Source organism: Taeniopygia guttata, chromosome Z, assembly GCF_048771995.1.
Source record: "Taeniopygia guttata chromosome Z, bTaeGut7.mat, whole genome shotgun sequence".
Lineage (NCBI taxonomy): Eukaryota > Metazoa > Chordata > Aves > Passeriformes > Estrildidae > Taeniopygia > Taeniopygia guttata.
This window is the reverse complement of record NC_133063.1, coordinates 69245343-69260110: the sequence shown is the minus strand read 5'-3', so window position 1 is coordinate 69260110 and position 14768 is coordinate 69245343. Positions and strand designations below refer to the sequence as shown.

Genomic DNA, 14768 nt, shown 5'->3' with positions numbered 1-14768 from the left:
ATGAGATTTTCAAAGATGTAGGATTGGAGCCTAGCAGTGACAGAGGGGGAAAAAACCTTTAAGGAAAGAAATAAGATGACAAGGGAACCAGTATTTTCTGTCATTCTTTCCGGTGTGACACACTACATATTTTCCAATCAGGGAATCAGGAACAAGCCATCAATTTTACTATTGAGGAAATTCACTTTGTATTTAAAGTTAGCCTTTGACATTCATTCAGCTTTCTCACTGCTGGTAATTTTTTACCTCAGCATACAGCTCCTAATCTTCTCGGAGCTGAAATATGTGGTGAAATTTCCTGTGGCTTCACACTGGATATAAACACAGCCCATGGACAGCAGCACTAGCCCGTCTCTGTATCTGACTACAGCTAATGTCAGGTTATCTGGTATGATTCCTCATCTCATCTCCACATCCTGACTTGGGAAATTAGTAATGTCACATTTGTAATTAGGCAAGTCTGATGATTTAAAAAGTTACAGAATTACAGAGTACCTAATATTACAGCAACGACTGTTGTGCAGAAATAATATACAACTGCTCGCAAACCAATCTTCCCAGAAATGTTGGAATCCAAAGCAGCAACACCTGCAAAAAACAGCCACAGAAACAAAACAATAAAACCAGTCTTATAAGAATGTTGTCATTTTTGTAGAGAAGTAATTATTGTCTCTTCTACGCAGAATTTTTTTTGTTATTCAAGATGTTTCTAAATAGTTAATTGACATTTACACTTCTGAGAAATATCTGTAGCTGACCAACATATTTTCTTCTGCTTCTTTGCAAAAATCTGTTTTCCCTTCCTCCCCCCACCTTTTTTCTAGGACAAAGACAATTGGGCTCTCTTGATTCTCTATGTCTGTGATTAATTAGACTTTGGTTTATAAGAATATACGTCACAATTTGTTTCCTTATTCACTTAACTCATAGTTTCATTTCTTCCAGATCTGTAACATTTTGGCTTTAAAGCTAAAAACCATGTGAATGGAGCTGCTCAAGCCTGTTACCCCAGGTGGCTCAAAGGCTTATCAGACAAGTAAGGAACATTTCTGGTCAGTTTGTCTTCATTAACAGATTTACTGTTTTTAAATTTTTGACTAAAGCTTTTTCTAAAGTTTGGGTGGTCCACACTTCTCCACCTGTATATGTCATTGTGAAGAACAAGGAGGGCAGATTTACTAATGAAGGAAGGGAAAGTGCTGAGACAGGTATTATACTCAGGTCAACTTATCTTCTGGCAACAATACTAGATGAAACTTCTTGTAAAGTATTCCTTAATTGTTTAAAAGATTTCTAGAAGTTGTATGTGTAAAATCAGTAACCAGGGTAAAATGAGCATTTTGACTCCAAAATTTGTCTGTTTATAACAACATTAGTTAATAATTCACTGCTATCACTTTATTATACATTTGTGATCCATTAATATTTGTATGTTTATTGAATCAGTTTATCAAAGACTGTCTGGATTCATTTGTATACAAAAGCTAAACCATGAAGAGGATATTTAGCCCCAGAGAAATGTGATTTTGTAGGAAAAAATAGTTTCAAAAGTGAAGGAAGAAAAATCAAGAGATCTGACATACATGTAGCTTACTGATCTTTGAGCTCAGAAAGGATCTTAGCAAGCACAGTTTAACCATGTGTTGATGTCTCATTCAGAAGGTATATTAACAGCACTGACAATTTGTGCCTAGAGTACTCATATAATGTCTTACTAGTTCTGTTAATTGTTATTCAAAATGCAAACAACACTCAGAGGAAAGAATGAAGGTTATTTTATTTCATAATCTGATTATACTGGGGTCTTCCATGGCATAGTGCATCATAAGATTGAGTGCAGAATAACTACACATATATACAGAAATCATAATGCAAAGATTCTCTCATTTGTAGAGCAAATAAGGATAATCAGTTAGCTATTCATATGGCAAAGGAATACAGATTAATGCAGAGAAAAACAATGCCACAGCTATTACAGGACACTGTCAGCAGTAAGGATATTTTTTGAGGCATAAATAACAGAATGAACACAGAATGTGGGCCTTGATTTCTATTCCTCACCTTAGGAACTGGGGGGAAAAAAAGGTAGAAAGGAGGACTTTTCCATTGCTGCGGTAATTATGGCAGCAAGAACTCGCAAGAATGGATAGTTTTGGGAGGAAACAGTTAAAACTGGAAAATTTGGGGAGGAGGAGGTAATAGTTTAGACCAAAGTGACCTTGAAGCTGGGAATGCTAAAAATGTCAGTGTGGGAAAACTCCATTTATTATGGCTATTGTTGCCAACCTTGTGCCTGTTTTGAGAAGTGGAATTCCTCTGGAGAGATAACAGGCTCTCACAGACATGCAGGAGACCTTCTGTTGCAGAGAGGCAGGCTGCAAGCACTTCCCCCGCACCGGCCGCTAGGATGAGCCAAGCCTAACAGAGCCTCCATCTCCATGCGGCTCAGCCACCTGGCACTGCTGGTGAGGTAATGAAATAAATCTACTCTTTGCATTTCAGCTGTCACTTGGTGGTTCCCTTGGTTACCTGATTGTGTCAATTCACACCATTAACACTAAATAATGCTTTCTGTGTACAAGCCTGTTTTCAAAGGCTGTCAATGCTGAAACTTCTGCACCTGATAAATTAACTTGGAAGAATTCACATAATTTTTTTTTAAAAGAGCAAACAGGTATTGCCACCATTCCGTATCTTTTAATGAAAAGTTCAAAAAACTTGGAAATAATGGAATTTAATTCTAAAACTTGTGCCCTTTTTTTTTTGGTTTTTTTTGGTTTTTTTTTTTCCTGACAGTCTTGTTGACTTAGTCAAGAGCCTAATAATCAAGCAAGGTTATTTCCCTGGAGCAGTCAGTTATAAAGATCATACAGTAAATATGATAGGAGATTCCTGTGACGGGAATTCTTCTGCTCCAAATGAAATCCGTTTGCAAACTGTTATGCTCAGTAGTGTTATAGAGGTATAATAAAGGGTAAACTTTGCCATGGCCTTTTTAAACTGGGTAATGATCCTGTTAGTGAGCAAGCTGTGCTAGGATCCAGCCTGTCCTTCCACTGCCATGTTAATGCTGCTTTGATGGTAAATTATGGTAAATTATTCAAATTACACAAATTATTCAGACAGACATGGCTGAATAAGTATAAGTATGGTCTGGGGATGATAGGTGTGGGGTTTGCACTTTTTAAAGCTGCTGTACTCTGAAACCTGCATTCAGAATGATGCTTCCATTTAGAGACTGAAATAGCATTCACTACAAGTGCCACATACACAGGTTTGCACTGGGTGATGTATACTGCTAAGCTCCTTTTTTTTTCATGTTAGCTTTTTACACATAAGAAAATATGATACATAATAATGGACTTCTAATAATGGATCAAGATGTGAGTTTTCTCAGATATGTCCTACTGTCATGGCAGAGCAATTGCTAACATAGTTGATAGCTACTAGCCTTTTTCTCAAGATTACTGAAAATTAAGATTCCCTTTGTGGTTACATCATGGCTTTACAGTTTCTTTGGAACTGAAAGAGTTAACAGAAGATGACTAAACCACTACTAACTACAAAGTTAGTAGTGCTAAACTACTACACAACACCAATTTCATTGCAGAAGAAAAATAATTACTCAAACTAAGATGGCACATACGTTGCTTCAAAAGGAAAGCCTGCAGTGCCATTCAAAATTAGATCACAAATGCAGTGTAATTAGGTTTGGTTATCTACTTTGGATTACCACTAAACTTCTAAAACTAATGTATTTGTTCTTTCTTCCCTCAATCTGTCCCCAAGTTTAAACACATTTGAATAGATAAACTGGTAATATAATTTACTGTATAAAGTTTGAAGAGGCCTGATGGATTCTCCACCATCCCACGGCATTTCAAAACTGCAGTATTTCTCATTAGTCCCTTAGATTTTGCTATAAAATATTTTCTAATTAGGCTGCAGCCACTTAAGCATAAAATGCAATTCTGTGGCTATGATACAAAAAGGCTTAAGTGAGATCATCACGAAAGATACCAACCGATGTTAAAATCTGTTAATCTATTTACCTCTCTGCCCCCATAATTTTAGCAGATTTGAGTTAAGGTTCTAATTACTGAAGTCAAATTTTGGAATCAATTGTCTAGTCTTCTGCAATTCACCTTCCACATTTTCTATGTTACGGTCTCTAGTTTGAAGCTCTCTTTTTTTGCCCAGCTTTCTCTATTTTGTATCACATACACTTGCAAAAGAATACAACACAAAAAAATCACTGAAATCAAGGCTCTCCCGTCTACCCTTTCTTGTACAAGGACCTCAAATCCCTTCCAAATTGAAATGCTGCACTGAAGCAGTTTTTAAAAATTGTACATGTTTAAAACTACTTCCCTGAAATACTACTGGATAAAGCTACCTAAGGGCATAGTCTCATTTAAACAAAACTAAGCTTATATATGAAACATGGTGTTCCAGAATTTTTTACCAGTAGCCACTGAACATAAAATGTGTTCATTTTAGAGGCCTGTAAAAATGCATATGTACAAATGGCTAAATGGTTTTAGTTTGAGGCATAGTACTGTAATTCCAGAGTTGTTCACTATGCTCTTGTGAGACCAGTGCTGTGGTCCTGTGAGATCGGGGAGTAAAAAGAGTTCTGTGAAGTACTGGAAATAATCGCAGGGATCTTCTAACTTCCAGTACTTACCATCTTCATAGTTCCCTAGGGTATGACACCTACATCCTTAGAATTTGTCATACCATTCTACAGATTGGAATACATGTGACTGTACACACAGATTTATGCTTTCAGGCGCTCTTTTTCAGTACGTTCTGAGAGATTTAATCATCAGTTTGGTGCAGTGGTTGACTCTGTTCAACAGAAAAATCATACCTAGACCTCCTGTCATTTTTTATTGCTGCTCTACAAATTTTACCATTATCATCAAGTCCATCTCTTGCAGTACTTCTTAGCTGTTCTCAAGCTTCTGAATATTGGTGGAAGCTGACAGGATCGTCACTTTATCTGCACAACACATTAATCATTATGTATAATCTATAAAAGCCTAGGCTGTTTAACTCCTTTTGCAGCACAGCTACGCTTGAGGATCAAAATGTGAGTTTTCTCAATGGCACTTAGCCAGCTCCTAACACTGACAGTTGTTCTCCTTAAGTGACCCAGGGCCTGAAGGAAGAGTCTGGCTCAAGGTCCTTCCAAGTTCACACTACTGACAGCCACATGGTATATTTCTCTATCAGCTTTAGAAGCTAATTAAATTCTGACAAAAACCACCTCAGGCATGGTGCATATCAACTGTACACAATTCTCTCAGGGTTCTGATATCTAATTCCCAATTGTAACAAAAATATAACAACAGAAGTTCCCAAAGAATAGAACTGTATCGCCTTTAGACCTTCTCAGCTATGACCACAATGCTGATTCAAAGGCAAAACACAGTTCTGAAACTGTGCCAAACTGCCAGCAGCCTTACTGACTAATTGAGGAATTTCTGTGGTCACTAGATAAATCACAAAATAATTCTTAACTTCTCACAGGTGTTCACACTTTATTTCTTCATGTCCATTTTGGCTCTTCTGGCTGCAATGTGCAGTCAATACATCATAGAAATTATATGATTGGTGAACATCCAGGAGAGCAAAAAGTTTTTACAGAATGTTGCAAAAGACATAAAAAAATAGAAAACCATAGGTGACTCTTAAAATGCATACAGAGAATTTCAACAGGCAATCCTTCTAAGGGGACCACAATGTCTTATATAAAAGAAGTAATGTTATTTTGTTGCTGTTGTTGCAAAAAGGTAATATTTATTCTTTAAAAGTACGAAGGAAAAAAACCCAAAACAGTGCTGACATTAGTACTGAGAGTTCTCATTTAATCCACTGGTCATCACAAGGCAGGCCATAAAAACAATCTTACTTGGATGCAAGTGAAAGTTTTGCAGTTGTCATCTTCTACTTGCAATGGGAAACACTATCAATACTAAAACAGTATTTGGCCTATACCTCCAGAAGACCAACATGTTTTTATCTGAGGAGTGAACACCAAATTTGAGCTCTAGTGCTGAGCAAAGTTATTGCTTGCACAAGCAACGTATAGCAAGCTTATTGCTTATTCTCTTATTCCTCTATGTATCTAAGAGAATCCAAATTTGCATTCTTGTTCCATGAGCTATACCAACTTTAATCAGCTACTGCTAGAAAAGGAAGACTAGATTTCATTGTATTTCCATGTAAATTTTGCCATTATTTAATAGTTGGGTTATAGACACAAACAAGAAAGTTTCCTTTTCACTCCAGGGAAAGGTCCTTTCTGCTGTTCTATAAACTTGGGACAGTTCAAACATAAATTCAGAAGAATGCTTTTCTCAGGGCTTCTGAAAAGAATGGATCCCAAAGCCAGTTGTCCTCTGTCCTTTTGTTCTTGGCCCAGAATTTCCTTTTGTCCTTGGCCCAGTATTTCCTTTTGTCCTTAGTCTATGCTCACTTTTTGAAGGGGAAATCCTTCTGTATACAATTCAGAAAATAAGTGTAGTGAGGGAATCACTGTGGTGAATTCAGAGCCTATGTTTACTGAAGATATTTTTGAGTCATCAATGATTCTTCCCTCTTCCCATTTTAGACTCTGAGCTCTTTCCCATTTTGCCGTTTTATTTGCATGATGCTGTAGTACAAATTTGTCATGACTGTCAATAATCTCCTGAAAGGTAATTTTCTTCATATTCTCCCTGAAATTTCAGTTTCCAAACTAGTTCAACAGCAATTTCTGTTGCTTCTTCCAAAAGCTGAATTTTCCTTTTTTCTTCTGGTGCTTTGTGGAACTCTCTGGGAAATGCAATACCATGCTACGTGTGTATGAACGAGACTATCAGGACCAACTAAGTAATTCACAACTGTCTACTGAAATACCACCCACATGCAGAACTTCAGACAGCATGATGTACTGTCCACTGCTCATCTGAGACAAGGACTCAGATTACTGTTGCTGGTAGATCATTCTCAAACATCTTTCACTTGATATGCATCTCATAATTTTATTTTTTCCTCATGTTTACTGTGTCTTGGGGCTTGGAAAGATCTTTTGCAACTAGTCTTTCCCCAGCTAACTGAATGGCCTTTTTAGCTAAGTCTCGTTAGGAGGACAGTTCCAAGTCAGTTGGCTGAGAAGATCAGGTAATGAAAAAGCTATAGCAAATGGAAACTCCAAACACACAGAGATATGCAGTCTCTCAAATGAAATTTTTCATGATCTAATGTCTTTAGTGCTTTTACTAGAAGTCTTCCATTCCTATTCTGTCAATACTTCTGTAACAGCAGTTATCCTGTCTATTCAAATGTCATTGTTACTCACTGTAAAGGAAAAGGATTTCTATGTCAGCTTGTAGCACTTACTTTTTCAATTGACTTGAGAGAAATGTCATTAATTGCTCATCTTTGGGACAAGCGATTGCTTTTCCTGGTATGTTGTGTCAGCGCAGCAAAAGAATGTCTTACAAATAAAATGAAAAAAAATAGCACATGATGGGGGGGCATTGTGAGAGAAAGAGAGAGAAAGAGAGATAGGTACCTGCAGGTAATGCCTAAGCATCTGTTTTTGCTATTTAAATATCACCAAAAAATTCAAGTCAGAAAATTCTCAATTTCTAATCACATGATCTAATGAGACTTCGATTAACATGTCAAATATTGGTCTCTAAACTTTGGAGAGGCATTGAAAAAAGATTATTTGAAAGAACCTCAACAAAGAGACTAAAATGGGGAATGTAACAATAGTTACAACAGTCCAAATGTTGAGAGGTGTCTTGAATCATTTAGGATGGGGTTGAAAAAGTAACTGTAATGAACCTTTTTAAATGCCAGATAGGGTGGAATGGTAGATGAACAGTTTATAGCAACGAAAGGGTTAAAATTATTATCAAACAGAGGGGATTTCTGACCCTGGATATCAGTTTGCTAATCGACTGTCGTGCTGTCTTCTTGGCAGTTGGCACAATCATTGTATTATGATCTTTCCCTACAGAGCTTTCTGGAGACATGAAGAGAAAGGGGGTATTAATACTGCCTTCTAGTCATCACTTCTAGGAACATTTTAATTTTTTCTCTAGAAAGCTCTTAGAGGTTATATAATCTGAAGTAAATGCCTGTTCAGGAGAGATGATGTTCCTGGGTTGGTATATTAGAAGAACTTGAACAGAAGGAAGATGACACATCTATCTACCAAGATAGACAGGCTAACAAGATTCTTTACAGAAATCAGATTCAGTTCAAGGATGCAGCAGAAATATAGCCCCTGCACTGTTGCTGGTGATATATGTATGGAATGTATACAGAAAACTGTAGCATTGAAAGTACTTGAATTCCCTCAGAATTATTGGTGGCAAAATGTATAGGTGGACAAGATTTAACTTCCAAGCTATTAAAAAAGCCCTTTAACATGACACTGCATTTTTAATAGATTGTGTTACCTACTCACAGGGAAATTGAGTGAAAAAGGTGAATGAAATCTGGTTTATCTAGTGGAATAGTTGTGTATGTCCTAAGCTCCACAAGAGAACAGCAGAAAACACCAACTGACTTTAGACCCATCCCCAGTTGTGCCACAAGTGCCCACAGTGATATGGCTAGGATAGGAGGCAGTGGCAGCTGGTGCCACCAAATGGGTATTCTGTTGGAGCTGTTTGCCCTTGAGAACTGGTGGCAATCGTGCTCCAGGAGCCACAAGTGCACTTCAAAATTTTATTACTTTAATTTAAAACTTTAAATAATGTAGGGGCTGTCACAGTTGTATAAGGTCAACTAATATTGATAGGAAAGAAGTAAATGACTGTGATAGAAGTAATCTGAAGAAGAGGGGCACAAAGTCTTGTCCATTAATAACCTATGACTTTACCATCCTGCTTGCTTCAATGACTGCACATGGACAGCAGGGACAGAACTTCCAACATCCCTCACTACAGCTGAAGGCAGAACTCATTAACAGTACTGTAACGTTTTCTGACCTTCACACAATTAATAATACAGAGGGCAGAGGTGAGTCTTCTGTCTGAGCCTAGTTAACTAATTTACTAACACTATATAATGCATCTGATTTTCTTGGAAGCTCTTTTAGCTTAAGAAATAGCAAAGCATAAAAAGAACATGCAGGTATTTCAGAAGACAATCCCTCAGTATGTTAAGCTAGATCAGTAATTTCCTAAGAACTGTGCTGGTGATGCACAGGGCCTGTTAAGGATGCCTAAGGATGTAAGTAATGGAGCATCTCCCAATAGCTGCACTTCTTGGACTTGTAGAAATAGAAACTGCTGAGGCAGATTTGTGGTGGAATCATTGCCTTTGTACTATTAGTAGAAAGTGCAAGTAAGAGTGTTTATTTGGCATTGGGAAAAATGGAACTGGCCTGATGCTTCAGACTGCAGTGGACCAGTAGTCAAAGCAGGCCCTGGAGTAAAGCAAGAGTTTATTTCTATAGTCATGGAAATTTTATAGTATTGCCAGACCCACAGCTCAGGCGGCATTGTATTTATAGCTCACATACAGCTGCCCTGAGAGAAGTAATTGATCTTTTGATTTTTTCCACTGTTCCTGAAGTATGCTATGTGTACCTGCAAAAGCCTCATCAATGGCTTTAAGAAATTTTAGGGTTCCCCACAGCTAAGCCTGCAAAAATTCACATTGCAGGAAACTCCCATGCATCTGTTCTAGTCTCTTTGAAGTTGTCTGTGAAGGCTGAAAGTGCAGGGGAGGTCAGAAACATAAGAAAAAGCTTTATTAATATTTTGTCAGGGAGGAAAGATAAGAAATGGGGCCCAGATTACTGCAGAACTTGAAACAGATCTTGAACAGCTGATAAAATCATGTCATTAATATTGAGATCTGAGACGTGGACCTGCTGTGCTATGTGTCACATCTTCTAACACAAAGCTAAAATTTCTGGCATTTTATGGGTAACTCTGGAAACATCATCAAAGAAAAGGTCATTTATCACATACATGATGTGAATTTTTTGACAGAACACATTCTAGCCATGAAGAAAGACCTCCACATCAAGATCTGTAGTTTACAATTTGAAAATCAATGTGGCAGGCCGAATGACATAACCCCATCAGAGAAGGACTGATTGAAAAGAGATGGGAAGCAGACCCATGATATTCTCATAGTATCTGGATGTCTTGGGATGTTGTGTTAAGATCCAGATCTCCTGACACTAACATGGAACTTAGGTGCAGGAAGTAAGGCCAGACACTTTATGTGGACTGGTAAACTTCAGAATGGGCATGTAAGTTTCCTCAGCTTGTAGCCAAGTACAAGGGAACTACGGTTCAGGAAACTGGACTGTTGTCTCCAGCCTAAGTTCTACTGTGATCCTGACAGAAAATAGATTTGCAAACATTTCCTGCTGTTTCCACAAATTGCAACTTGTGCACTAAATAAGTACATAAACAATGCTTTTCATCTCTTACACTCAGAGGTGCTGAGTTTGTGAATGAAAACCACATTTTACAGAGCCCTCAATCTCTCCAGAGGGAGAATTTTGCCTTTTGAATCTGAAAATAGAGGTAAGGGTTTTTCTGCTCTAATTAAAGCTCCAAGGAGAAGGAAGAAGCATGCTCCTGATTTACTGAGGAAATCAGTGAGAGTTTTTTTACTAAGATGGAATTTATTCCAACAAATTAAAATTACTAATACTTCAAATTTTGCAGAAAATCTTGAAATCTCAAGGAGTGATTCCAACCTCCACTCTCTTTGCTGTGGCTTGATTTACATCATTACGCACAAACGGATTGGGATCTGGTCATGGGACACGTGTTTGTGCAGTTTCCCATTTCTAAAGCATAAGCTGATTCTTTTCAGGATGTGACATTAACTTTTAAAACATTATCATCCTAAAAAAGAAAAACACAGACTGCATTTTCAAAAATGTCTTGGTGACATATTTTGTATCATAGAATCATAGAACTGTTAGAGTTGGAACGGACCTTAAAGATCCTTTAGTTCCAACAGATCTGCCAAGGGCAGGGACAACTTTCACTAGCCAGGTTGCTCAGAGCTCCATCCAACATGACTTTGGACAATTCTGGGGATGGGGCAAACACAACTTCATGGGTTAACCTGTTCCATGCCTCACAAATCTCAGAGTAAAGAATTTCTTTTCACTATCTAATCTAAACCTACTTGTTTTCAGATTAAAACCATTGCCCTTTGTCTCAGCACTAGATATCCTAGATGTAAAAAAACCCCCTCCAGCTCTCTTGTAGGTTACATGAAGTGTTGGAAAGCTGGAACAAGGTCTCCCTGTAACCTTCTCTTCTGCATACCGAACAAGCCTGTGAACCTGCTGAAGAAGCACTCAGCTCCATCATCAGTTATTGATAAAATGTTAAACAGGATTGGCCCCAGTATTGAATCCTGGGGTACATTACTACTGACTTGTCTCCAATCAGACTTGTCTGGTGATTGCAGCCTTCTGGGTCTGCCCATTCAGACAGGTTTCAATTTGGCTCCCTGTGCAATTCTCTAACCTGTATTTTATCAGTTGTTCTGTGGGGATGTTATGTGATAGTGTCAAAAATCTTACTAAAGTCAATTTAGACCACATGACCTCTTCAAAATTCTGAATTTTCAGATCAAAAGCAGAATTTACACCTTCAAAAATTACTGTAAAGAAGCAAACAAAGAGGGGAATGAAAAATTTATGGAAGATCCACGATTTGTCTTCAGCTATGTTTGTAAACAAGACAGCTCACTGTTTACCTTACTGTTAGTGGCAAGGCCACGTATTTCTGCTTTTGGCAGTACCTTTTATAGAATGAGACCCAAAAGCATTTTTCTCCAAAGAAACCTCATAATTCTTGATTAAATTTAGGATATGCAAGGAAAGCACCACAATCTGCATGCTGGCTGGCTGTCTTTGGTGTGATCAGATGTGTTCTGAGGATGTCCACCTCCTTGGAATGCTTGTATTACGCAGACCTCTATAGGGCCTGTATCTGATGATCACAGCTGTTGGACCTGTGTATGTGTTCACATCCTCAGTGGTAGACACTCGGGGCCACAATATATTCAAAGCTACTGCAGTTAAAGTAGCAACAAGACTTCACCTGGTCCAGAATGAATGTATTCTTAGTTGACAAATTAAGGGGATGAAATTAGCTCACCACGAGAGCAAAACATTGTCATGTTATTGTGCCTTTGCTGAAGGTTAAGTGTGTGCACCAGCGACAATTACAAGACCCATTTGGTACATAACTCTAACCAGACTGTGATGCTGAGTCCAAAGGCATCTAGGAAGTTTTGATGCCTTTTGTAAGTTTTTGTCAAGTCAAAATACTAGATTTTGGTTACAGGTAAAAGTTTTGTGCATGAATCACCAAGACAAAACTGGGAGGAGTGGCTGATGTATGAGATGATTATATGGTCACGCAAAGGTACCTGCATGAGCTTGAGAATTTTTCTGAGAGAAATCATATGGAGTTCAACAAGAAAAAATGCAGAGCTCTACATTTGGGCAGGAATATTGCAGTGAACCAGTGAACCTCAGCATGCTGGAGGCTGACTGGCTGGAACAGCTCTGCAGAGAAGGGTGTGAGAGTCCTGGCAGACAACAAACTGACCATGAGACAGTAAGATATCTCAGCAAAGGTGGCAAATAGATTCCTGGGCAACACTATTACAAGCACTGTCAGCATGCGGAGGGAGGTGATCTCTCTAAACACAACACCTGTGAGGCCACACCTGGAGTACAAGGTCTCGTTCTGGGCTCCCCAGTAGAAGAAAGGGATGGACTTACTGGACTTTGTCCAGCAAAGGGCCACAATTATGATGAAGGTTTTGGAGTGTCTCTCACATGAGGACAGCTAGGACAGCAGGGACTGTTCAGTCTGGAGAGGAGAATGCTCAGAGTGACCTTAGCCATGTGCATAAACAGCTGATGGGTGGGAATGAGTACAGAGCTAGGCTCTTAGCAGTGGTGCCCAGAAACAAAATGAGACAATAGTCAAAAAATAAAAAAAACCATGAGATTTAATCTGAACATGAGGACATGCTTTAGCTAACCCTGTGTGTTGATTTGACATAGTCTGGATTTTTAGGTAACAGGGGAGGGCCACAGGAGTGGTTTCTGTGAGAAGTTGCTAGAAGTTTCCACCATGCCCAAAAGAGGCAATCTCTGATGGCCCTGAAGATGGACATGCTGCCAGCACAATCAGAGAAGTTGGTGATGACATATTTAAGAAGAAAAGCAAAACAGCCTGTGCACAGTTTTCTCCAGTGGTGGCGATGAGCCGTGGCCGCCGCTATCTGGACGCGGCCCAGGGTGGGCCCTGCCCGCCTGGCCGCCCCCAGCCAGCCACGCCGTGGGCAGAAGGACAGAGGTGGTGGCGGCTTTCCCGTCCCAGACTCTGCATGGAGAGAGGCGTTGAGCAGCGCCAGCGCCACGGCAGCCATCACCGCCCGTGTGATGGCGGCGCGGTCACCTGGCCGGCAGCAGAAACACCACGAGTGACTCCCCAACATGGAACCTGGAAGAGATCAACCTTTCGGCACTGTGGGATCCTGCAGGAATCTTTGAACTGGTAGAACTTGTCGACAATGGCACTCACAAGGAGCAGTTTTTCTTCTAATCAGAGAAGAGGAGGAAGTGAGGACATGTGAGAGAAAACAACATGGTGCCAACAAGGTCAGTGATGCCTTGAGGGGGAGGAGGTGCTCCAAGTGTCAGACTCGAGATGAGGATCTTGGTGAAACAATCTGTCCCCCTGTAATGCATGAAGTTCATGGGGGATACAGAGATCCACTCGCAGCCCATGGAGAAAGTGGTCATGCTGGAGTGGGTGGATGTTGGAGGGGGCTGTGATCCATGGGAGACCCAAACAGAGAGGGAGGGCCCCTGCTTCCAGAGACTACTTCCAAACTAGAGCAGCCTGTCCTTAGAGGACTCGCACCCTGTGGACGAGTGTCCCATGCCACAGCAGTTTTAGGAAGACTGTTTGCCTGTGGGAGGGACACCATGGCAAGGTAGAGAAAAGGCTCCTCTTCCTGAGTGAACACAAGATCTCAGGTGATGAACTGACCAAAACCCCTCTCCGTCTTCCTGCACTGTCAGTGGGAAGGAGGAAGGGGCTGGTAGGGGAAAAGGTGTTTTAAAGGTTTATTTTACTTTTCATTATCCTCCTCTGACTTTGTTAATAATAAATTTATCTCATACCTTTAAATTTGAACCTGGTTTGCCCTTAGAGTATTGTTCTCTCAGTCCTTATCTCAACACATGAGCCCTTCGTTAAATTTGTTCCCCCTTCTCCTGTGCCCAATTACAATAGAAGAGGGTGAGTGAACAACACTTGTGGCTGTCTGGTGTTTAGCCTCAAACCATTACACCCTGAATAGGCATTGGATTAGACAGTTTCAAGGGTTCCCTTCCAACCTCAATAATTCTATATGACTGTGTAAAAGAAGAAAAATTACTAGTATGCTTCATAATCATTCACAGCTTTACTTGTTCAATTCAAATCTGCATTTCTGTGCACTGGAAAGTTAACATACCTATTTTAAAAGAGTCAGTATCTCATCAACATCCTGAGGACGGATATGGGTGAATAGTGAAAATCATCATGAACAGACATTTGTGGTTCATTTGCATTCATACTCTATTAAAGTAGCTTCTGTTTTATCTATTTTGTTTCCTTTCTCTTGCCTAAAATTCTAATATAGAAGTGTACGAAAAATATGCCCTTACTTGCTAAGGAAATTGGATGTGCCGAGGTCAGAATCAGAGC

General features: G+C 39.5%; 1 protein-coding gene across 1 annotated transcript in view; it reads right to left on the bottom strand.

Moving 5' to 3' along the window:
* Window positions 1-14768, bottom strand: part of SLC1A1 (solute carrier family 1 member 1) — a 50493-nt gene that overhangs the window by 20304 nt on the left and 15421 nt on the right. Inside the window, exon 3 of the mRNA XM_030258916.4 lies at window positions 496-588. Within this exon, the coding sequence (XP_030114776.2) occupies window positions 496-588 (93 nt within the window). The remainder of the gene's footprint in view (window positions 1-495; window positions 589-14768) is intronic.